The sequence below is a fragment of the Sander vitreus genome, chromosome 11 (assembly GCF_031162955.1).
Source record: "Sander vitreus isolate 19-12246 chromosome 11, sanVit1, whole genome shotgun sequence".
Classification (NCBI taxonomy): Eukaryota; Metazoa; Chordata; class Actinopteri; order Perciformes; family Percidae; genus Sander; species Sander vitreus.
This window is the reverse complement of record NC_135865.1, coordinates 11,274,858-11,298,647: the sequence shown is the minus strand read 5'-3', so window position 1 is coordinate 11,298,647 and position 23,790 is coordinate 11,274,858. Positions and strand designations below refer to the sequence as shown.

Here is a 23,790-nt window from a genome sequence, read left to right as displayed (position 1 = left end):
TGGATTTAAATGATAGATTCTTGTCTTTTTGGTTTTTATGGAAATTTTCAACCCGAAAGCCCTTTTACAAAAATAATCCAGGTAAAATACCCCAGAGATTAGAGCTGAAACCTTATGATATGATGTCTGCCTACCTTCAAAGCCTTCTGACAGTCCAGCAGTATATTAAATCATTGACAATTGTATGACCAAATTCAAAACATGGGTCTAACGATCAAAAATAGTTAAAGGGTTAAAAGGAATGTAGTTTAACCTTTTTTTTTCATTAAAATATCCATGTATCTTTGTCTCAATGGCTGATAATAAGGAGTGTCAGGAAAGCTTGATGGAATGAATGATGAAAGGTGCTGAGGTCTTCGGGTCCTAAATTGCTTGTATCACAGCTACACGGTATGTGTGTGGCAAAATATAATTTTTTGTTAATTTCCATGTCCTCATCTTAAAAGTTGACATCTCAATTTGTGTCAGCTGTCTCACCAAACGCGATCACACTAGATGTGTGTTTTCACCTCATGTTTTATCCACCCAGCATGTGACAACTAGTTATTATCTTTGATCAAATGTATCAGCACGGCCACTCATGACCTGGCTGTGAGTGACAACACAGCTAATGTTCTCCGTAACCTGTTGCCTATTGAACTGTCCTTCCGACACCCTGTCCTACAGAGGGTTTGAGGCTCAAGGTCTTTAGACCGCAGGACTCTTCCCTGCTGGTGAACTATAATAACCTGTGGTTGTTGTCAATGAAGAGTATGTAACAGACACTATCGACTAGTCTATATGGGGTTGTATCATGCTCCTGTTGGCTCCTTTGAGGCTTAAAACATGGGGCTACATGAGGCTGCACAGAGCTCAATTGGAGGCCACCTACAAATACTGTCGCCAAATGCAATTGAACTCTATGTTTGAGCAGTATGAGGGAAATCAGATAAAGAGTATGATATAAACAATTTTTTGTAGAGGCATTGTGTAAAAGCGTCTAAGGATTTTAGCTGCCAGTATGCATTTGAGTATTCTACTGTTGCAATTTATTTTTAAATTGTTGTAATTTTCAAGGAAGAAGCAAGATCATCATCATAACAAAAAGAAAAAGTGTTATACAATGTATAACAAATAATTCAGACATTTCAAAAGAGAGCAAGGTCAAGTGTGCACTTACATGCTTGATGGGCTTGCCAGATTCTGTAAAGATGGTGAGCTCTGTGCAGCTTTCAAATGTTTGCATACAAAGATGTAATCATGCCACGTTCTGGATCTGCCAGCAATGAGAACCCTTCACCAGGTTTTTTTTTTTAATGATGGACTGCTCTGCATGGCTGTTATTGGGGAGAGTGGGGGTTATCACCATGTTGCAGAGTGAAATACCATGTGTGCACCCAGCAGGAGAACATTCCTTCTGGCCCCATGATTTCCTCAGGTCATTCATGCAGTCCTCATCCCCACTGTAATGGCATTGTCCTGGGGCTCAGCCGCCCCGCGAGGCCCCCCATGCTTCAGCCTTTAGCCTCACTGACAGCACTGCCCTTCAGCTGCCTGTCAACCATTCCGAGCCTTGGGTTGTTGTTGGGAGAGTGGGAGGGGTCAAGAGGCTGGGGCTAACTCTACATTCAGGCTATTTGAACACGATGGCGAAAATGCTTTATTTATACTGTAAATATTACCTTCATCAGCGTCTGATGAAAGCTGAATTCCTCATACTGTATATGAAGTGTGCAGTGTTCATTAATTGTGCATTATTTCCAATAGTTAGCTTAAGGTGACAATTTTAACCTGGTGACAGCGAAAAGACACACTCAGTTGCGTTCAACAAGGAAATGGTTGAAAATTATTGACTGTTGTGTTCAACAGGATCTTGACTTTTGAGTGCTAGCATGCTTTTCACACCTGGAGAGCTGAGAGCACGTTTTAGCATTCATAGCGCCTTGCACTTAGAGTCACAGTATATTTCCGTTTCAGCTTTCCGTGGAATTTCTATAGTAACGTGACAGTCACATAAGAAAACAAAACCTTCTTCTAGCATTTGCTGATCTGAATGAGGACATTGTCCGTTGTCACTTTATTTTGTTATACATAAAGGTACATGGATGAGGATGTGCGAGCCAAGCAGAGGAAAACGGTAGCCTGTGCCTTATAGAGAGTGACTCTGCTGCATTCACAAAGTGAATGTATGGGCTGAAAGCAGAGGAGGAATGGCATCTGCCACTACTTATGAATTCAACAAAGAGTATGCATCTTTTCTCATAGCTTCTCGCTTTCCTTTTTCCTCTTTCTCTCTGCATTCTGTGTGTGTAAATGGGACTGTTCATCATTATTCAAGGACGGAGCTGATTAAAGGTGATTAAGCCCTGCCCATCCATCACTCTCGCCTTTCAGCCTGGCACTGGCCCCAGTATTAAGGGGGGGACACCAGTGTGTGTGTGTGTGTGTGTGTGTGTGTGTGTGTGTGTGTGTGTGTGTGTGTGTGTGTGTGTGTGTGTGTCTGTCTGTGTGTGTTTGTGTCTCTGTGTGTAAGAGAAATTGTCCATCCAATTTTGTGTTTTTTTTTCCAAATATTCGCCATTACACTATTTGCAAATAATTTCTCAAATAGAAAGAAACAATATACTCAGCTCCTTAATAATGCTCCGCAATACTAAAACAAATACACAAGCGCATTCAAATTGTGGTTCGAACTTAAATGGGCCATGGCAGTCCATTCTTTACAGGATTCTTTGGCAACCCTATGATGAATGTCCACCTACTCCTTGATTAATGGCGGCAGTGAGAGCCTTTCTTGCTCTCGCCATTCCTCATAACATTAACCCACGGTAACGCTAACCAATGATGCCAGAACGAAAGGATAATTCTCATGAACAAGAGTTAATTGATTGGTTTTGCTGGTGACCTATTCTTGTTGAAAGTTAGCCACATAGATTGTTAGCTTTTGAATGAACAGTATAGACTGTGGGAAGAGAAGAGTTTGAGTAAAAGGCAATTTATTTTACATAATGAAATCGCAATATGATTTATAAAGGGTTTCAGCCCAATGTGACTCTTAATAACCTTTCTGATTTAGACCATCATGGGACACTATAACTCTGCAGCTTTTTAAGATGGGGTGAGGCAGGTTTAATTGTAGGTTTTACAGAGTGTTGAGTTAAGTTTCACTAGCTGTGGTCAGGGAGGAAGCTGTGGATATCACAGACTGGCCAGTGTCTGATTTCTATTAAAAAGGCCAATATCATCTTGACAATGTGAGTCAGCTTGGGTTTCTGCTGCCCAACGAAGTGCTTCTTTGATTGATAGTCAGATGTGTGTGTGTGTGTGTGTGTGTGTGTGTGTGTGTGTGTGTGTGTGTGTGTGTGTGTGTGTGTGTGTGTGTGTGTGTGTGTGCATGAATGTGTGTTATTGTTGTATTATATGTTGACGTATCAAAGAGGCACTATGTATTGTATTGTGCTGTTTTATAGTCCTCAAGAAATAATAGCTATATCAGTATGACCAACTGTACACACACATATCCTACTTTACAAGATCCAAGAATGGTAGTAATAGAACATGGAAATGTGCGAGGCAAACAGTTCTCAATGCTTGTGCTAGAGTGTATCATTTTGGGCACAGTAAGGGTGGGTTTTTGTGTGTTTGTTAGCTAAAAAGACTGATCATACTTTATTTGCACAAAACAGCAACTTCGGTGAAACCTGTAAACATTGCTTTGGGAAGATGACGACTAGAATTTGGTGATTTAACTTTTGTTTCCCACTGCGATGAGCTGGGGCTCAACAGACTCCCACTAACCTTAGCTCTGCAGGGTGCCACGCAGGAAATACACTTCTGCTGAACCTGCACTTCTCCAAGTGTCTCTTCCCCACCACCAAACACCCACTGCACTGCAGCCTGAGGGCACAAACTCACAAAAATGAAAGTTAATAAAGTCATGACTTAGTCAATCCCAAGCAAAGATAATACATGAATGTGATACTCTGGGGATTTTTATTGCATTTGTTTTTTGACTTTCCGATGTCAAAACTAAAGCAAATTCTTTTCATCAATTTGTATCATACATTTGTATTATTATCTCATAGGTACATATTTTTGTGTTATATTTTCCTTATCCTTTCTGTAAGGATATACAAATCTAATAATAATTGTGTTCATAATCCAACATATAATTATAAAGATAAAATACAAAACATGGCCACTCTGTAACACTACACTGGTGAATTGATGCACAGCTCCCATGGAGCTTGGATCTTGCCAATTGCTGCGATTATATTCCAAGTATACATTTACATTTTAGCTTTTCTTTATCTATAAGTCTTTCTCCGGAGTGTCTCTTATCAGAAATAGTCTTCATATATTTAATCTTTGTAGTTATTTTCGTTATCTCTAATTGGCCTCTTGTGCGTTGTTTAACAAAGCTCTAATGGATCTCCACAGCATCCTTGGTTGTGTATGTGTGATTTGTGTGCAAGTGTGTGAGTGTGTGTGTGTGTGTGTGTGTGCTAAGATTAGTACAGAAAGTTTGTTTTGAATGGACCCATGTGAATACTATCCATGCTTGTGTCATCAGTGATAAACACAGAAATGTTGTTTACACACTCCGCGGGATTCTGTGCCTGTGGTTGTACACAGTATACTGTAGTGTATGTGTACACATGTGTTTAACTTGATAGGGCAGGTGTGCATTTAAGTGACGATATGGATGATATGTAACATACAACAACACACGCTCGGTGTAAAACGCAAATTACTTCTGATATAAATCATACCACTGAAGAGAAATTAATGATACTCATTAGCACTTTTACTTCACTAGCAGTGTTAATTAGGTGTTTGCACCCTTGCATGCATGTGTAATTGTGTGTATAGAATAGGCTGCAGCAGCTGAGGATGATGGGAGAGAGAGCGAGAGAGGAGGAACAGGAAGAGAGTTGGGGAGGGGGTAAGGCGAGAGTCTTGATGTGTACTTGGATCGTGCCAGGATGTCTGACTCTGTCTGTAGTTCACCTGCGCTGGTCTGTCACTCACACACACACATTCACACTGGCAGAAATGGGTGCGCACATGCATGCAGTAACACAACACAATACCAAGGGCATAGCATGTATACACACATTTTCTCTTTCTCTTTGTCTCGCTCTCTCTCTCTGTGTCACACAAACACACATGCATAACATACACCTAAATCACAAGTTGCTGATTTATAGAGAGGTTTATCTTTTTCTCTGTGACCCAGTAACCGCTACCCCTGGGTCTCTCTCTTTTCCCCCCCTCTCTCCCTCTCTCCCAGCAGTAACACATGGCGGGACACCCTGTGGTGAGGTGTGTCAGTTGAGGAGTGATTTAGTGCTGCTCTGCCCCAACCACTGCTGAGACACCTGCCCCAGGAATTCTGCTGCACACACACACACACACACACACACACACACACACACACACACACACACACACACACACACACACACACACACACACACACACACACATTTCTATGGATACACACAGATGCATGCATTTGTACATGTGCAGGAGACACACATTCACATAGTAGTTCAGCACTACCATAACCTCCTAATACACTGATACTCCCCATTGCCTGAGAAGACCCCATTTAGCTATTTCCGCAAAGCTGTGCATACCAGCTCTTAGTGGATCATGAACTAAGAAGTTCAGTTACGAATTCCTGAATTATCTCTACCCACTTAATCCTTTCCAGAGGGACCCAATGCATACTAGGACTGGACAGTGTCCCAGCATGCATTGGGTTCAAGGGAGGGAAACACCCCTGAGCGTTCACCATTACCAACACCACATGATCACATTCTCACTACAATCCAACCAAAACACAGAACTCATATTATTAGCTATTATAGACCCAATATAGGCACAGCATTGTAGCCAAAGCAAATCCCAGAACTTTGGAACAGAGAGTTATTCCATAGACCATCAATTACTGTAAAAAAGCTTATTTCAGCTATCTGTGTAGCAAATACTTTACAACAGGGCAGACTGAGTTGAGGATGTCTTTTTTATTTTTTTATTTTACGATTGAGCCACCATGACAACTTCTTAAAGTAAGTGGAAATGTCTTACTACTGTAGGAAAACAGCACGATCTATCTCCCTAAAGGATACATAACTACAGTATTCAACTAATTTAAAAAAAAGCACTTATAGTCTTTTTTTGTTATGCAGCTAAATAAAGTTAAATCCATGGTAAGATGGATGATGGATGATAAAACAATTAGTGGCTGCTGTTCCAGGTAACAAGTCTAAACAGTGTAACAAATAATTATTCACAAATGTTCATTTAGATGAGGCTCTTGGTTTAGGGATGCAGTTTGTGGTTATTTGGTTGCTTGATTCTTTTTTTTATGAATGATAATAATTTCAATTTTCCAAAAAATAAAAAAAAATAAAAAACTACAAGATCAAATTTGAACAAACCTACACACATCCATGTCTGTGACTTCCAGTATCTTGCTATTGTTTCAAATTCTTCTCTTTTGTTTGCTCTCATCAAAGAATGCCACAGGTTAGGAGCGTCACCAGGGAACATAGCAAGGCATCAAATGAGATAGGGCTAATTTGAATGCTCATCACTGCAAGTGGAAGCGGCTGTGACATTGGCATGAAGCTGTGAATGTGATTATTATTTTGTTATACGAAACCTTGATCAAATTGCCTCTCATTTTATACTCCGCAGCATGCAGGAGAATCCTATTAGCCACCTCGGGCATGGGCTACACAGAGGAATTCTTAGACCTTAACAAATATATTCTGACCTTCCTGCTTCTGTCACAGATTTATAGGGGATGCTCATTTTCAAGGTGAGAACTAATGAGATATATGTGAAATATTTGCTTTGGTGTGATGTAATGAGATAATGTAAGGTGTGCTATTTGGAATATGGTATGTGGTTGTGAAATGAAGTGTCAGATTCATATTTTGAGAAGTACTTTTAGCTGAAGAACCAGTTTTATTTTCCGTGTTATTTTATTCCACCTGTGGCCCTTCTGATCACTGCTGCTTACAGTAGCGTTTTCTATTGAAGTTCAAATCCTGTCCCAACACACATGCTTTCATTACAAGCTTTTAAAATCTAAGAAATGCACATTTAGAAAGCATGAAATGAAAAAAAGAAAATAAGGAAATAAAAAAAGGCTTTATGAAGAGTTAAGGATCAGTTTTAGCTTCAGCGGAACAGTGGAAACTAAAAGTGGATAAAATTGTTATGGATCATGTCCATGTTTTTACGATAGTTTATGTTGTCTCCTGTAGCAACAGATGCAAACCAGATGTTTGAATTTCAGACTGCAGAGCACCAGTTTTGCAGGGAAAATCAACAATAAGATGTGTTGATCAGATGTGAATTAGGGACAGCACAGAGAGAGCAAGAGGTAAAACATGAGACTGGGAAGAATATGTATATTTAATTATGAAATTGTGTGCTGCTATATAATCCCCTAACAATGATGCTTGGTGAGGACTAGTGAGGACTAGTTTTCAGTTTGTCCCAGCAGTGTGGGTAGTATAGATCACAGTGAGAGTAACACAATGGGCAGTATGAAAGCCAGAATGTCATGTTGTCTGAAGTGAGAGGAGCCTAGGGGCTCTTTAACATATGGCAGCAGCCACGTACTGAGGCTCGTGTGTTGTTGTCTGTGAGCATATGCATATACGTGTGTTTTGTGTGTGTGTGTGTGTGTGTGTGTGTGTGTGTGTGTGTGTGTGTGTGTGTGTGTGTGTGTGTGTATGTGTGTCCTTCAGCCGTCCTCCGGTGTTTCAGCAGTGAAAGTGGTCTTCCCCAGTGGGCTTTACTACAGTTCTTCACCTAGAAATCAGCAGGCAGTGTAGCTTCTCCCGGACTGTCAGCAACCATATGGATCTGAATTATATTAGACACTAGAGGGACCTCGAACTGGAGTTAGAACACAGACGTCTTATTTCAAAGAGATGGAATTGATGAGGTAATTCCAAAAAATAGAAAATAAAGATTCACTGCATTCACTTACATGCAATATCTTTAAAATTGAATTGAAAACAATGCAGAAACATATGAATATAATGGTGAAAAAAGCTTCTGAAATAGCATACACATTAGATCATCACTAAAACTCAAATGGGGCTTTATGATAATTCCAGTCCAAGAGACTACAATTGTAATATTTAATTTAAATTAAAATCTGTATGTATTAAGCCATATTTATTAATATCGAAGGGTTAAGGATAGTGTAGTTGTTTGCGTTTGTGTGCTATCTTGCTTCAATGTGATAATGAAAATGCCTTACGTCAATTTCTTCGTTTAAGTCTTGCCGACTGAGCACATTGAGTGAAGTGGGTCACCATTATTGTGTGTGTGTGTGTGTGTGTGTGTGTGTGTGTGTGTGTGTCCAACAGCATTGTAGATGGCCTATTTTCTCTTAAAGTAGAGAGCGTGTCCTCTCTGCAACTGGTCAATAAAACTGTCCTGGGGCACAAAAAGAGGACCTGGCACGCACACACACACACACACACACACACACACACACACACACACACACACACACACACACACATACACACATACACACATACACACTAGACACATATTTACTTGTTATTGAAAGATGCAAATGGAATTGGAATAACTACCTAGAGCTCTTCTACTTGTTTTATACTGTTCTCCTCCCATTTTCCCCTCTTTCCTCACCATCTTCTTCTTACCCTGTACCTTTTCACTCCAGTTTTCCCATCCATCCATCTATCCATTCATCATAGCTATTCATCTATGAATCTGTCCATGATTTACGTATGTTATGGGACATGTAACAGAATGCACTTTGATGGATTATGTATATACAGTATTATAATGTTACTTTAGAATTTAATTCCAGTAACACTAGTTGTATACATCCCCTAGATGCCAATGGGAAGTCAAGCAAAGGATGCAAAAGATTCCACATCAACTTTCCCATATCAGCATGAAAATGGTGTCATGGTTGCCACCAGTTACTATTGTCAGTGTCACACATGGGATTATGGCACAGTGGTCTGTTAGGCTCTAAATCTCCAAGATGACGACAGCTAGTGTGTTTGTGTGTTTGGTGTTACATGGCTGGTTATCAGTTGCATTCAAAGCAGCACAATAGTTCTATAACGCATGAGTGGAGGCAAATAAGGCCAGTTAGGTTGTACAGTGTGTTTCCAAGGAGTGTAACAGTGGAATGTGTGTGTGTGTGTGTGTGTGTGTGTGTGTGTGTGTGTGTGTGTGTGTGTGTGTGTGTGTGTGTGTGTCAGTGCCCTCTCTGTCTCCCTTCTCTTATCCTTCATCCTCTCTTTCTTCTCCATCTCACCATCTATTACACACACACACACACACACACACACACACACACACACACACACACACACACACACACACACACACACACACAGTTTGAAGTAACAAAGTGATCAATATGTAACTTGAACAGATATGTAATAATAATTGTTTGTGATAAAGTCTCCCCACATCCGTTAGTGGAATTAACATCACTTCAGTGTGGTGTATGTGTGTGTGTGTGTGTGTGTGTGTGTGTGTGTGTGTGTGTGTGTGTGTGTGTGTGTGTGTGTGTTTGGAGAGTGTGTTTGTGCTGGTTTGTCCTGGATTTTCTTACTGACCTGGCTGATCTCTGGAGTGTGGAGGGTGTAGGAAACAGTTATTGCAACTTTGATGGATACAGCAGGGAGTTGATCCATGCCTCTCTGTGTGTGGGGGGTTTGTACAGTGCTTACCCTGTTTTGCCCCAGTTTATTGTCCTTCACATAACAGCAGCTTTGCACACACACACACACACACCCACACACACACACACACACACACACACACACACACACACACACACACACACACACAATTTTAATAAAATTGCTTCTTTTTTTTCTTTTTTCTTTCTCATGCTAAATTTATTTACTTTTAAGGAAGGGCACCACATGTGGTATGCTTCCGTACTGTCATAATGAAGTTCTATAAAGAGACACAGTAGTACTTTTTAAAGTGACGTCCATTGAGCTAATTATTATAAATAATGTAAAAGCATGTTATTTTACATGATTTTAGATGAATGGTATTATCATAAATCATAAAACCTTGACGCACAAAAACCACACACACACACACACACACACACACACGCAGTATTTGGTCTGTTAGAATGATAATGTGCTTGTGTGGCTTGGAGTGTTTTTACTTACACGCATGTGTTTCCTTTCTGCTTTCCTGCTACAATACATGTAATGTAGACCTTCCTCACCTTGTACTTCTTCCTCCTCTACCACCTCTATTTCACATCCTCACATCCTCCTCCTCTACATCCCTTCATGATCCTCTACTTCCTTTCTTCCTCCTCTTATCCTGCTCATCAGGCTGCTTTATTATGCAAATCACTGTTGGATCAGATCACTTAATTAGGCTTTATCGTGCCAGTTTGCACATGCGCTCACACGCACACGCACACACACTAACAGACACATAACTTTCTTTCACGCAGACATAAACTGCTGGTGGCTGTGTGGTATAATGATTAGTATTCTGGACTCACACATACACACACAAACACACAATGCATTTAGGCAGCAGAAGAGTCTCTTTGAGTGTGTATAGATAAACAGACTTGAATAGCAGGGTCTCTCCAGGCCATTAGCCTGCAGTTAGCATCACAAACTCTATTCTGGCCCTCCACTGCAGCTGATGAAGCCAACTGCTTTATTTCTATGGCTGCTGAAAATGCACCTTATGAGGTCATGGCAATGGTATAACTGAACTTTAGGGCCAGAAATTGATCTGATGAACCATTTTTAGATGCTTTAAACACAGATGAGTCCTGTTGCTCTTTTTCCCATCACAGAAGCTGGTGAATTGCTAGTTTTACTGAGAAATTTGAAATAAGATTGATTTGAAATAAAACAGGGAGCTGTAATCGTCCGGAAACATAGGATTGGTATTACAATATTGTTACATTTTTAGCCATGTCATTAGATTTGGCTTTCTTGGATAGAAACGACAATAAACATTTTCCAGTTTTGTATTTCCTGAAAGTGTGCAAGGAATTTAATAGTTAATTCCATTTTTATGTGTCAATGATGAGCTCATTTTGTGAAACAGTGCAACATTTCTCTGAGATTATGGAATTTTTTTTCCCTTCATCATATACACTTGATTTACGGAGCGTGCCCATTTCATAATATATTATGGATTTGAACAGTTACTGCGAGTTGTACAGACATACTGATCTCTAACAAATCAACAAATAAACCGCTAAATACTGCTAATGTTGCTGCTATATCCCACCTGATCATTCCCCTAACTCATGCTGTGCCAGCAAAGGACTGAACATGTAAAATGATCATCAATTACGACCTTAAGAGCTGAGAGCCCATTACAGGCATTTTGTTATATTCTGATTAGCTTTGGCAGTTCTCATCAGAATTACTTAAAAGGTTTAGTTTGGACAGTTACTGTGTCCTCTACTTGATGGATACTGGCTTTGGAAACCTCACAGATGTAAAGAATCACTTCTCTGCTCACACTGGCAAGCAACAGCACATTGATTCACCATACTGACATATAAATAAACTACAATATGTTCCCAATGTGATTATTATGGCAAATGACACAATAATTGAACATAAGAGAGATGGAATGCTGAGCAATTTGCCCCAAGATACAACCTATCAATTTTGATGATTGCTTTCATTTATATTTCTGACAAAAAAAGAGTTAATTTTATTGGGTTACGGACAAATTGATTGTAATTCAGCATAATACATGGCTTTGTCACTGTCTGTAAGAGAGAACTGGAGCTTTCAGTATATTGTTTTTCTGTGATGTATGTGCTTGTTATTAAAGCTATCTCAGGGTTAAATTGCTCAATATATGCTTTTTGGCTTTTTCCCTTTCCTTTATTGTGTTATATATCTTTTTTGTGCATGTTATAGGTTTACAAAGTGAAAAAGCCCAACGTCCTCCCCAAAGGGACTTACCATCTCCAACAGAAAACACTGTTCACAAACTGCTCCAAACAGCTCTATTGTAGTCCAGTCTTTACTTCCGTGACGAACGTGGGTCACCTTGTAACACATGTTATAATGCTCACCTAGCTGCTAGCGTGGCACGCCCTCATACGCTGCTTCTGACTGGCTAGTAGTCCTTACCTAGCTACTGCGCATGTGCAACTCCCAACAAAGATGGAATATAAGTGAGATGCCTCTCTCTGTAGCTAAAACAGAGAGCTCAACACACGGGGGGGAAATAGGAGCTACAGCAATGTACAGTACAACAAAAATATGGTGTTTTTTGAAAATTAAACCATGTAAACCTATTCTGATATAACCTCTAAATACAATTATGAACCTGAAAATTAGCATATTATGAACACTTTAAGTCTTCCAGGATTTAGAAAGGTAATGCAGATTAAAATATTTATGTATTGTAGCTGCCAAATTTCAGTGTCTTTGAAAATTTGAAAATATGCCATAAATTCTTGATACGGCATTCAACACTTAAACTCTCCACTGATGTAACGGTGGATGTAATATAGTCATCATAACTGCATTGTTGAAAATGTAGCTCTATGCTTGCATTTTTATGTACAGGTACTTTCTCATTTGTCAAAAATGTGCCTGTTTCATGATGCATTATTTTTAAACAATGACACAATTGTCAGGCAGTGAACATTCCTCACCAAAATATACCATGGTTTCATAAAAATACTTTGACCTTTTCCAGATTTCTGTAGCTTGTCACTGGTTGGCCCAAAGGGGGATTTCATGGCAGGGGGTGAGATGTTTACTGTTGCCATGTTTCCAGTAACATTACAAATGGCTCCGGATAAGACCACGAGCCAAATGCCTAAGCTGTCAAAGTAAATAACTTTTCCATTTCAAAGAGAGCTATTCTAATTAAGGAACGGAGCAAAAGAAAGAGAAGGGAAAAGCCACAGAAAAGAACTGGAGGAGGGTGGGCAGGATGAAGGGGAGGTGGAGACGGAGGAAGATAGAAAGGGAGGAGAGAGGGAGTGAAAGTCATTGGGGTCTTGTTGGATTGAAAAAGAAAAAAAGGCGGAGGTGGTATGGAAACAGGGAATCAATTGTTGGGGTTTGCTTCGGCTGCAGCTAGACGAAGTGTGCGAGAGAGAGAAAGAGCGAGAGATGGAGAGCAAAGCCTCGGGTTAGGCTGACACAAAGACAGGAGTCAAGGGAAGACTTTCCCTCTTTCCCCGTGTGACACCAATCATTTAACTAGTAACCAGTCAGGACAAGAGGACACGATTCATGTGAGAAGTAACATGTTTCATCTTTGGTCACATGATGGTTACGGTATATTCGATTAAAGGCTTATCAATGTTTCTAATGAGGTTATAATCATGAAATGGATTTGTGATTCTAAAGCTGTCATTTATTCACACTGACCGTGGATGTTAAACATTTTTGCATTACTGAGCTTTATAGCTCCCAACTTATACAATTGTGAAATATCTTTGTATTAGAATCACCAATTTAGACAATAAATGACATGTTTTCTCAAAATCTTTTTAAATCTCATTCAAAAGATGCATAGCAACACAATCTGGTCTCACCAAGGTCAGGTCAGGTTTTCAACTAACATGTAGTAAAAAAAGGAGGGGCTGCATGTACGTGACCACTAGACCAATCTAGCAGCCATGTTAATTATTGATGAGGGTGTCCAATGATCTAGACTATTGATTGAGCAAATTGCAGCCCCAGTTATTTTACAACCACCATATCATGTGGCTGCTGCAGCTGTATGTGTGCACATGTGCACTGTGAGCATGTGTGCGTGTGTGTGTGTTTAAATGTGTGCACTGCTCTTTGAAAGTGAATAAACAGATCGTGTTTCAGCTGTCATTATGTCGAACGTAGCAAGACATTGTGTCAGACCCTTGTGAGTGTGTGAGTATTTGCAAAAGTTTTACTTGAATACATGTTTGTGTGTTTCAGAGAGAGATGTGTGTGAGTGTATAACAAAGGACTACTTACAAGGATACAGTGATACAGTCATACATGCTGTTCCTGCTGCTGTTACTGATTTGAAAATAAATAAAAGATGATTCAGCGGGGATAACCTTCATATTTTTTTCTTTGCCAAAGATTTCATTTTCTCTCCATTTGTCAAGGCAATGATGCTCTTGTGAAATGTGTGTGTCTCTGGGTTATTTGCACACATGCGCATGCACGCACGCACACACACACACACACACACACACACACACACACACACACCTTAATTAATCACACATCTGTCATCTAAAGAGGTGCTGTGTTTCCTCTACTGGGGCGCGCGCACAGACACACACACACACACACACACACACACACACACACACACACACACACACACACACACACACACATCATACTATCCACCCCTACACATTGCTGGTGAATGTCAGTAACACAACTCTGTTCTCCTCTAGATGAGTAGTTAACCTCCTGCGTGCTGAATCTGATTTTACCATCAGCCTCTGTCAGAGCTGCTTTTTATCCTGGCAGACACACACAGGGAAGAAACAGGGCCTTTATTATCCTTTTCCAACTGTTATAAAAATATTTTTAGGGTTTGTGGTCAAGGAAATACAACATATCACTATACTGTCATATGAAAACCTCATACCGTAAGTGCAGCTTTGGTTATTGATTTTTACATTGAAAGTTTATAGGATCCTCTCTGTACCTAATAAGTTTCACGGCTGTGTTACGCACTGAAAAGTCCCCATATAATTTTATCTTTCAAGTGGAATTGAGGCTGTTTTTCATAGTTGGTGGAGTGTTGATCTGCCAGAGTCATGCGTACAAGTCTAGTAAGATGTCTGTGCCATGCTTAAAGAATAGGCTACGTCTGGTGATATTCTATTTTTTCTTTAATATTAAAACAGCTATCCTTCTAAGAATTATTTTTCGTGTAGCTAAAGAAATATAGAGCATCTTCCTCTGTACTATATACCTCCATTGTTGTCCAAACACTATTATAATTTAATCAGTGAGCCACACCATTGCACAGGACGATGTGTTCCTTCATTACAATGAACATGCCCTATGTAGTTTGAATTTAGTCAGTCCTACAAACTCCCAGTACCACATATGAGCAAACAAATGCACAATTTACTCCTGTTTGAGTAATGTTTGCAAAAAACTACAATGCCCAGCTGTTTATGGAAATGATTTTGCCCCATTTAAAATGAATCTATTTGTGACCCATTTAAAGAGTAACATATTCAATGAGAACCAATGGGCTTCTAAATCTAAATTTCTAAAGCCTACAACTTCACATTTTGAGATAAAACAATTGTCTTGAACTGTTTCATTTGTCTTCATTTTTATTAATTTTTTATTTCAGCAATACAAGAAAAAAACACATCCACAATTATATAAATGTGACTTAGGACATCTGAATATGAAAACTAAAAGAAACCTTGCCAACAAGTTTCTAATCCGCAGTAAGACCGATGTCAGGAGAAGTAGCTACATACGGTAACTAAATGGAAACAGATCCAGTTGGACTTGAACCCAGTAGTTTAACTGTCCAATGCATATAGTGAAGGGATCTTTGGTGTTATCCAGAGGTGAACCGTTAGGGGCATGTGTGCTCTGTCAAAGGTTGTTTATGGATTAACGGATTGCATCTCAGTCTGCCACTTTTATGAGATTAATTCATTCTAACTTTTGTCTGTTTGTCCACACTTCTGTTTTATATTCCTTGGGCATTTCTGCTGACCCAGCGGTTATCTTGCTGCTTCTGTTACCTGATTGGCTAGTGGTTGATGGCTGTCACGTCTAATTTCCTGGTTTGTCCTCCAATCAGGGTGGTCTGTTTTGTGTGTGTCAGCAAGTGTTGTGGTTGTCATTCCAGCAGTAGGATTATATTGGGCTATTTATACCCGCTTCACATTCCATTACTCTCTCTCTCACACACACACACACACACACACACACACACACACACACACACACACACACACACACACACACACACACACACACACATATACTGTAAAGGGGCGGTAGAGGAGTGTTTAGTGCAGCATGGGACCTTGGTGTGCCAGTGTCAGTGATGGATATGGCAGTAGTATCAGCAGTGTTGGCTTTTGCAAGTGCGTTGTCCACCACTGGGATCTGTCAGACCTGTTCTGCTGAGCCCACACATTCTGCTGGCTCGCTGCTATTGGTGCTAGCCATTTTTTAAATCTAGTGTGTGTGGATGTGTACATATGTGTGTGAGAGAGAAGCAGAAGCTTATTTTGTCTGTGTATTGCAGTTAATGTGTACTGGCAGTAGAAATACCTCAAGTGCTTGGAAGTACAGTACTGTTGATGTTAAACCCTGCTGTCTATGGGCAGTAAAATGGACATTTACCATCATGGAGATAGGCTTTTTTATAGGCTTCAATGCTTTGTATACAAGTGTAGATAAGATGCCAACGGTTTCAACCTGTGATAGAAGAGAAGAAAAGAGAATACAAGAGCACGGTGGAACTAAATTGATAGAGAAAGGAAAAAAAAAACATAAAGGAAAGTTATGTTTGATGTTTCTTCCTACACAGACACACAAACACACATACACTTACACATGCACACATACACTTTGCACAGGTGGAGTGTCACCCTACTTGCACAGATTGCAACAGATTTGTGGTGAGTAGGAGTTAAAAGAGCTGCTGAGTGCAGATTTAACATCACAGATATTTAAAGAGAACAGTCCTTTTATCTGAGGGGACAATTTGCATTATTCATGTTGTGCCTTTTGAAAGATGAAGAGAGCGAGAAATAAAGACAAAGACATTTCAGAGAATTATATATATTTTTTTTTACCAGCAGTCAATGGGTTCTTGTTACATTAACAGCAGATTTACATTCACTCTTTTCGCAGTGTGTTGACATTTGTTTGTTTGTGTGTGTGTGTGTGTGTGTGTGTGTGTGTGTGTGTGTGTGTGTGTCAGAGTGCATTAAATAATCCCCATCTTTCATGTCTTAGTTGTTGTAGGTGCTCCGGCGAAGAATGCAGCTATTAGATAGCTATTGATGTGCTGGTTCAGCATGACGCTCATGCATCTGTCTGTGTTCTTTTGTCTCCAGTGTGCAGGGCGGGCTTCTACAAGTCTACGCTCGGAAATATGGAGTGTTCAAAGTGTCCGCCTCATAGTTTCTCCCACCACGAGGGGTCGCTGCACTGTGGCTGTGAGAAAAACTACTTCCGTGCTGAGGGAGACCCTGCGTCCATGGCCTGTACACGTAAGTGTGCTTTTATTTTACAGTTAGCTCAACATTTGGGGCTATTTGATGAGGGGTCAGTGGCATCCTGATGTCTTGCAGGTTCCTCCCTTTTCCCTAGCTACTCATGTTATTTCTCTATCAGATATCCGGCAGGAGAAGCCCTCCAATGTGGTGTGGGAGGACTGTTCTCATTAGCCCATAAAACATGCAATGAAACCTGTCTTAACCTTGCCTTGAAGAGATGCGGCAACCCATTCATTTTGCTGTCAATGAGTTTAAGTGTCCTATAATGGTGAACATGCTTTCAGATGCTTTTTACACTGACTCTTTTTTGAGAAATATATTGTGTACACTCTTGTATAAATGTAACTTTAATCCAGAGGCTTGTACTGGTTTTTATGTAAACAGTCTAACAGTGTTAACAGTGTATTTTTCTAGTCAGCAGAATCTAATTTATAGTTTGATTCGCACACATAATTCAGTTAAGGATCATTTATCAATTCATGAGTAAAAATAGCTTACTAACAGACAAAGAGTTTTAACATTTCTTATTACTTAAAGGTCACCAAAGCCATGGTTGCCCAAGAACTCTTTATCACCTTTTCCACTCCCTGCATGATTCTCTTTTGTCTCCCTGTGAAGCAAATGGATTGCAGATGCAGATGCCTCCTGCGAGCCTTCTAAAATGCATTCTCCATGAAACTATAAATCACTGCATTCCCTGATGTCAGGTTATGGATACATCCGTTACTAAATGGGCTAGGAAGAAAAAAAATAATCTTGCACCGTGTGGAGAACAGTAGAAAATACAAATCGACGCCCACAGCCATAGACGGAATCCTAATTAGAAAGACAGTCACGGCAGGTCCCTGTTGTGATTATCTCAACACCATCTTGTCAACTAGGCAAATTTCACCTCATTGGGACAGATTGAGCGACACATGGGCTGCAAATGAATAGATACGTTTTTAGAAGATAATGATCATGATTATACTGTTAGCGGTGGGATAGAGGTTGTCTATAATTGACTCTGGAAATTTGAAAATGTTGGCAGAAAAATAAGGACACTAAACTCTAAAAATTTTTAAATCTACAACAAAATACTGTCAACTGTATGGTATTTCCTGCTGTATTCAACATGGGACATTTGTGTTACAGCTGTTGTAATAGTGTGTAGTGTAAGTATTGTATGTCTTCTCCTAAGAATTCAGTTCCACCTATTAAAAATGCATCAATGTATCCCCCCTACCTCCCACAGCACCTCCTCCAAATTAGCACATAAAGTGTGAGTTCGCCTTGCTGACCATCACCATCGCTGTAACTTGCTGAAAGACATGGTGACATTTTTTTTCAAAATGTAGTCATCTCCATTGAAAAGTATTAGGCTGGAAAGAGGCTAAAGAGAATTGCCAATATATACGTTTCTTTGTGATTTACTGGAGATTAAGCATACGTCCTCTGTTCTTATACACCATAATTAATGTCACATGTTAATCTTGATGTCAATTTATTATTTTGACATTTGGAATTAGTGTATGATTGCCTGCATGTGTACATATGCATGCCTGTGCAAGTCATATATTGTATGAATAACAGGTCCAAGAATTTGATGTGGTCAGGGGAGTAAGCTGTAAAGGTGAGCCAGAGGACTGTCAGGGTCAGATTAGTATCGAAGAAATACAGTTTTACTGTACTTTAAGAATACAGTAGGGTGATATATACATTTTTAATATGGATACTGTTGATGGCAGTATCCATTAACATGCTGTTTTCTCTTGAAGAGGGTTTGACTGTGTTAGTAGAGGAGTGATAGTTTTGACAATAGATCTTGACAAATGATTTGGTGTTTATTGCTTGACTAGAATTGACTGAGAGCCCCTTGAATGTTAGCACTGATCTCAATGGTTGAGAAATATTGCACAATTATTGTGAGATGCACTCCTGTTTGTACTGAAATTTCATTCTGATGATAGTAACAGGATGTCAAATTCTTTTTCATTTGGTGATTTCTGTTGAGGCTGGGGAGGAGACATTGAAATACCATTATACAAAACCATACATTGTGTTCTTTTATCATAAGTTTGGTACTGGTAACTGTTAATGGCCTAATGTAATAGCCTATAACATAGTTAGCCCCTTCAGTGTGTCCTAATTGTATTAAACTTATTTCATTAAGTTTTCATTTAGAAACTGCTTGTGACAGATGATTCTGGAAAACTGCTCTTAAACTTCAGATTCATGTTTGATTTTTCAGAACATCAAATATATCTTAAGAAGTCTTTAGATTTGTGAGACTTGCAGATAGTACTAACACCAAAGCATTTGGTGTATTTTTCTTCTGATTTCTCTCTTACACAAACACAGTCAAAGATGGCAATGCAGATTACCAGACAGGAGCGATGCATAGTTTGGGAGTGAAGTAAATTCTTGTCAAGTCAAACCAACCAAACAAACCACTTTATCTCAAGACACAATCCACTAAGCCCACTTCCCCCTCTTTCTGCAACTTCTCATCATAGTTATTTGGCAGTTTTGTTTTGTTCTTCATGTAATTATAGTCATAGCACAATCTGGAAACATTCAGTGAGATCTGTTTGTAATACGTATGTTTTTACTTTTATATGTCAATCTCAGTTTGACAGTCCTTTTTTTGTGGAAAAGGCTGTGTCTTGCCCTTTTCTTCTTTTATTAATCCAAAAAGAGAGGAAAACACACATTCTGTCATACATACACAGTCTCATATTAACTCAACCCTGATATTACCATATTAAACTACAACTACAGAGGTTGTCTATGCATTGTGTAGCATTCATTACAGATTTCTTGAGTAAAGATTTCTAAGTACGTACACTATTTTTGCACATAGACAAGACCCCATTAAGTTTCCTCCTGGAAAACTCACTTTCCAGAAAAAAGCAAACCTTTAATACACACAAATTCAGCCATCACAATGTTTTAGAGAATTTTTTTTTTTTTAATAATCCCATTAGTTTAAAGTTTAGAAAAGTCTTCATTCAGTTCTTGAAGTTGTGTGCATCGTACTTGGCAGATGACTCTGCTGCTAAATCTAATTCCATCTAATGTCAGCTTGCTGCTTGAAGTAAATAATATTTCCCCCTGTCCTTTCTTTGCTCACTGCCCTTTCTTCTCTCACCTTTCTACCTATTACTTTTCTTTCCACCTTATTCCTACCCAATTCAAACATTTCTCTCATCCTATTTATCTAATATCCTCCTCCTCCTTTTCCTACCAGGACCCCCTACAGCTCCTCGAAATGTGATCTCTTCCATCAATGAGACGTCGGTCATCCTGGACTGGAGCTGGCCGGAGGACGCTGGCGGGCGCAGGGACGTCACCTTCACTGTCCTGTGCAAACGCTGCCGTGGTGGAGCGGCTAACGGTAGTAACGGTGGCAACCTGCGCTGTGAGCCTTGCAGGAGCAATGTTCACTTTCTGCCAAGAGCCACGGGCCTCCAAAACACCACAGTGACGGTGGGCAATCTGCTAGCCCACACTAACTACACCTTTGAGATTGAAGCACTGAACGGTGTGTCATCGCAAGCACCCAAGATGAGGCAGTATGCTGCTGTCACCATTACTACCAACCAAGCTGGTAAGATGTCAGAACAGATGGGTAGATGGATAGGGGAAAGCACTCAGATAATCAGACAGACTCTACACCACATATTTTCAAAGCCCAGCTTTTCTTTTCAATCAACCACTACACCAGTAGTACTAATGCATAAGGAAAGGGTATTTTAAATTTGACTGTGGGTAAAACCCCAAGTGTATAAATAAAAAAGGAATATAGCTACCTAACCATGGATACTATGCAAATACCTTTCTCTATACTGCACCTCCTTTATCCCTCTCCTTCTAAATACCCTTATCATATAATACACTAGCCTATAGTTTATGTGCTCCGAACATATGCACTCCAACCATCAGCCCTGGACATTTACAAGGCAATCCCAGGCCGCTATTCTCTTGTTTAACGACCGGGATCGAATGTCTTCCTCCTTCGCAAAAAAAAATATATATATATATATATATATATATATATATACCTCATCCTTTCAACAGACACTCTTAATGTGAGGATGGGCACCTAAAACTCCCATCAATCTTTTATACAAATATTTCTCCACGCATCAAGTCCTTAGATCAATAAGATGGCAAAGGGAAGTGGTGTTGTGAAATTCCAAGAGTAAAATAAATCTAACTGCAGTTGAAGGAGCCAAACCTCAGAAATCTCTGACTCTAGAAAGGAATGCACAAAGGTCTGGCTATAGTACATCCATTATTTCTTTTCTCACTCTATTAACTGTTCACGTACACAGTTTACCTTTGTGTTTGGTAATGTTTTGTCAGCATTTCAGTGTTAGTTTTTTCTGTTTTCCTGTCAATCCTTATCTCTCTCTTCATCTGGATCCTTTATTTCTACCTGTCACTTTCCAAACCCAACCCAAACCCTGCTATTCTCTTTTTTAATGTGTTTCCTCTATTCTCTGTAGGGCTTTTTTTGCGCCAAAACTTGGGAGGTGATTTAGCACTTAGAAGGGGGTTTTTGAGCAGAGTGAACAGATGGGAGTTCCCTCATAAGTTGTCATACAGCGAGGTCAGACACTCCATCACATTGTTGATGATAGGCAGATGGCAAGAGCTGTGGATTTAAACAGAGTAGTCGGAGTAGGAATGTCGTCAAGCGTTTTGCTTCGTGCCCTTTGTTTGTTTTGATTTGAATGCAGACATGGCACCTCCTTGTACCGGCTTTATTTCAAGAACATAAGCGTTGCTTTGATTTACAGGTTACTGGGGCTGCTTTGGCTATAACCAGGTACAATCAGTTAAATCACTCAGGACATGTCACATTGTTGTTAATCAAGGCAAGGCATAATGAAGAAGATGTTTCTTTCTGTGATTAGTAGGTACAATGATGATCATACCGCATATAGCTTTCACTTCTATGAGAAAGACTCAAGGGCAAACATACACTCACTGTAAGGATGGATATACTCAATCATATATATGTCAACTCTCTGAGAAGATCTATCAGTGTGATAAATATGCAAATGTGAAAGGTTGTTTGTCCACAATACACAGACAGATGTCTGCAGTGCTCTGTGTTGTCACACTTTGGCTGTATTAAAAGTGACAAGGTCCAGGCATGACCTCTTTAAAGTGACAGGGCAGGGATGAGACGTAAATATAGATTTTGTTTGTGTGTTTGTGTGTGTTTTTGTTCACATACAATACGTGCATATGTGTCTAGGCTGGAGATAAGTCAGGCCTCAAATCATATTAGTATGAGGGGAAAGGGCAAAAAAAGGATGAAAAGCTACACATTTGAAGTAAAGACAATTCAAATGAAAAAGAAAAAAACGTTTAGCAACGCTTTGGAGTCTGTTATTAGTAACCATTGTAATCTGTGTGGTTATTCAGGGGGATTCTCTCTGTGATTGACATATTTATAAGATTTGAAGAGGACTTATCATCACAAAGAGGGCTGTGCGTGCTCTGGATATTAAAAAACATCTTTAATGTTTGAGCAATTTTCAGAAGAGATTAATCGTTGACTAGAGAAGATAGAAGCACAAAAACACACACCTTACCACCATACCCCACCCTCCCTATACCACACACCCACACAGTCCTCTCCCTCTCGAACAAATATCTCAGCCTGCAGCTGCACACTCTCCATCAGCCTTGAGAGTTCGCAAGGATTAGCGATGTCAGTGCACTAGCCGCACTCGTCTATACACTTTCTCTCACATAAACACACACACACACACACACACACACCACACACACACACACACACACACACACACACACGTACAGATGCCAATGCTGTTAAAAGCTGGATTAAGTGTTTCCCTGGAAAGGAGCTGTGTGTCCTGGCTGTGCTGTCAAGGTGCTGTTAGATAGCTCTCCTCCTTCCTGCTCCTTTGCCCTCCACTCATTGTCATAACTATGCTAACAACAGAGTAACTGTGATCCACATTTACAGTAGTCTAATATCAACAGTCTGAACTGCACCTGAACATGCCTGGGCCAATCACTTCTTCACCTGTTTGGTGATATGATGACGTGGTTGGTGACCAAATTGACACACAGAAAAAATTTGAAGGTGGTAAAGAGTAATAGCTGTGCAGACCAAGAGAATGTACAAACAACAAGAACAGATGATTAGGCAAGTACGGGCCATTGGACAGCATCTCTTTCAATTACTACCAATAAACTACTTCCAATAATCTACCAGTGTTGTACAAATAGATGTCTTCCAACAGCTGTGTCATGTCCATCGCATTACAGGTGAATGACACTGAAGGCCAGTTTTTAAGGCCATTATGGGCCTGGTATGCTGTTTCAGTTTTACAGTTATACCACAGACAGAAACAGAGAGTGAAATTAAGTGCCTGGCAATAGACATGCAGAGAGATAGAGAGGGGGGGAGAGAGAGAGAGAGAGAGAGAGAGAGAGAGAGAGAGAGAGAGAGAGAGAGAGAGAGAGGGAAGCAAGGAGAAGGAGGAACTTGAAGCTGCCTCCAAGCGACCCAG

The 23,790-nt window shown here is 39.9% G+C and overlaps 1 protein-coding gene across 4 annotated transcripts in view; it reads left to right on the top strand.

The window, feature by feature from the left end:
- Positions 1-23,790, top strand: part of epha3 (eph receptor A3) — a 100,363-nt gene that overhangs the window by 35,484 nt on the left and 41,089 nt on the right. For all 4 annotated transcript variants that reach the window (XM_078261611.1, XM_078261610.1, XM_078261613.1 and 1 more), the window contains exons 4-5: positions 17,093-17,248; positions 20,484-20,843. In XM_078261611.1, coding sequence (XP_078117737.1) covers positions 17,093-17,248; positions 20,484-20,843 — 516 coding nt within the window. The remainder of the gene's footprint in view (positions 1-17,092; positions 17,249-20,483; positions 20,844-23,790) is intronic.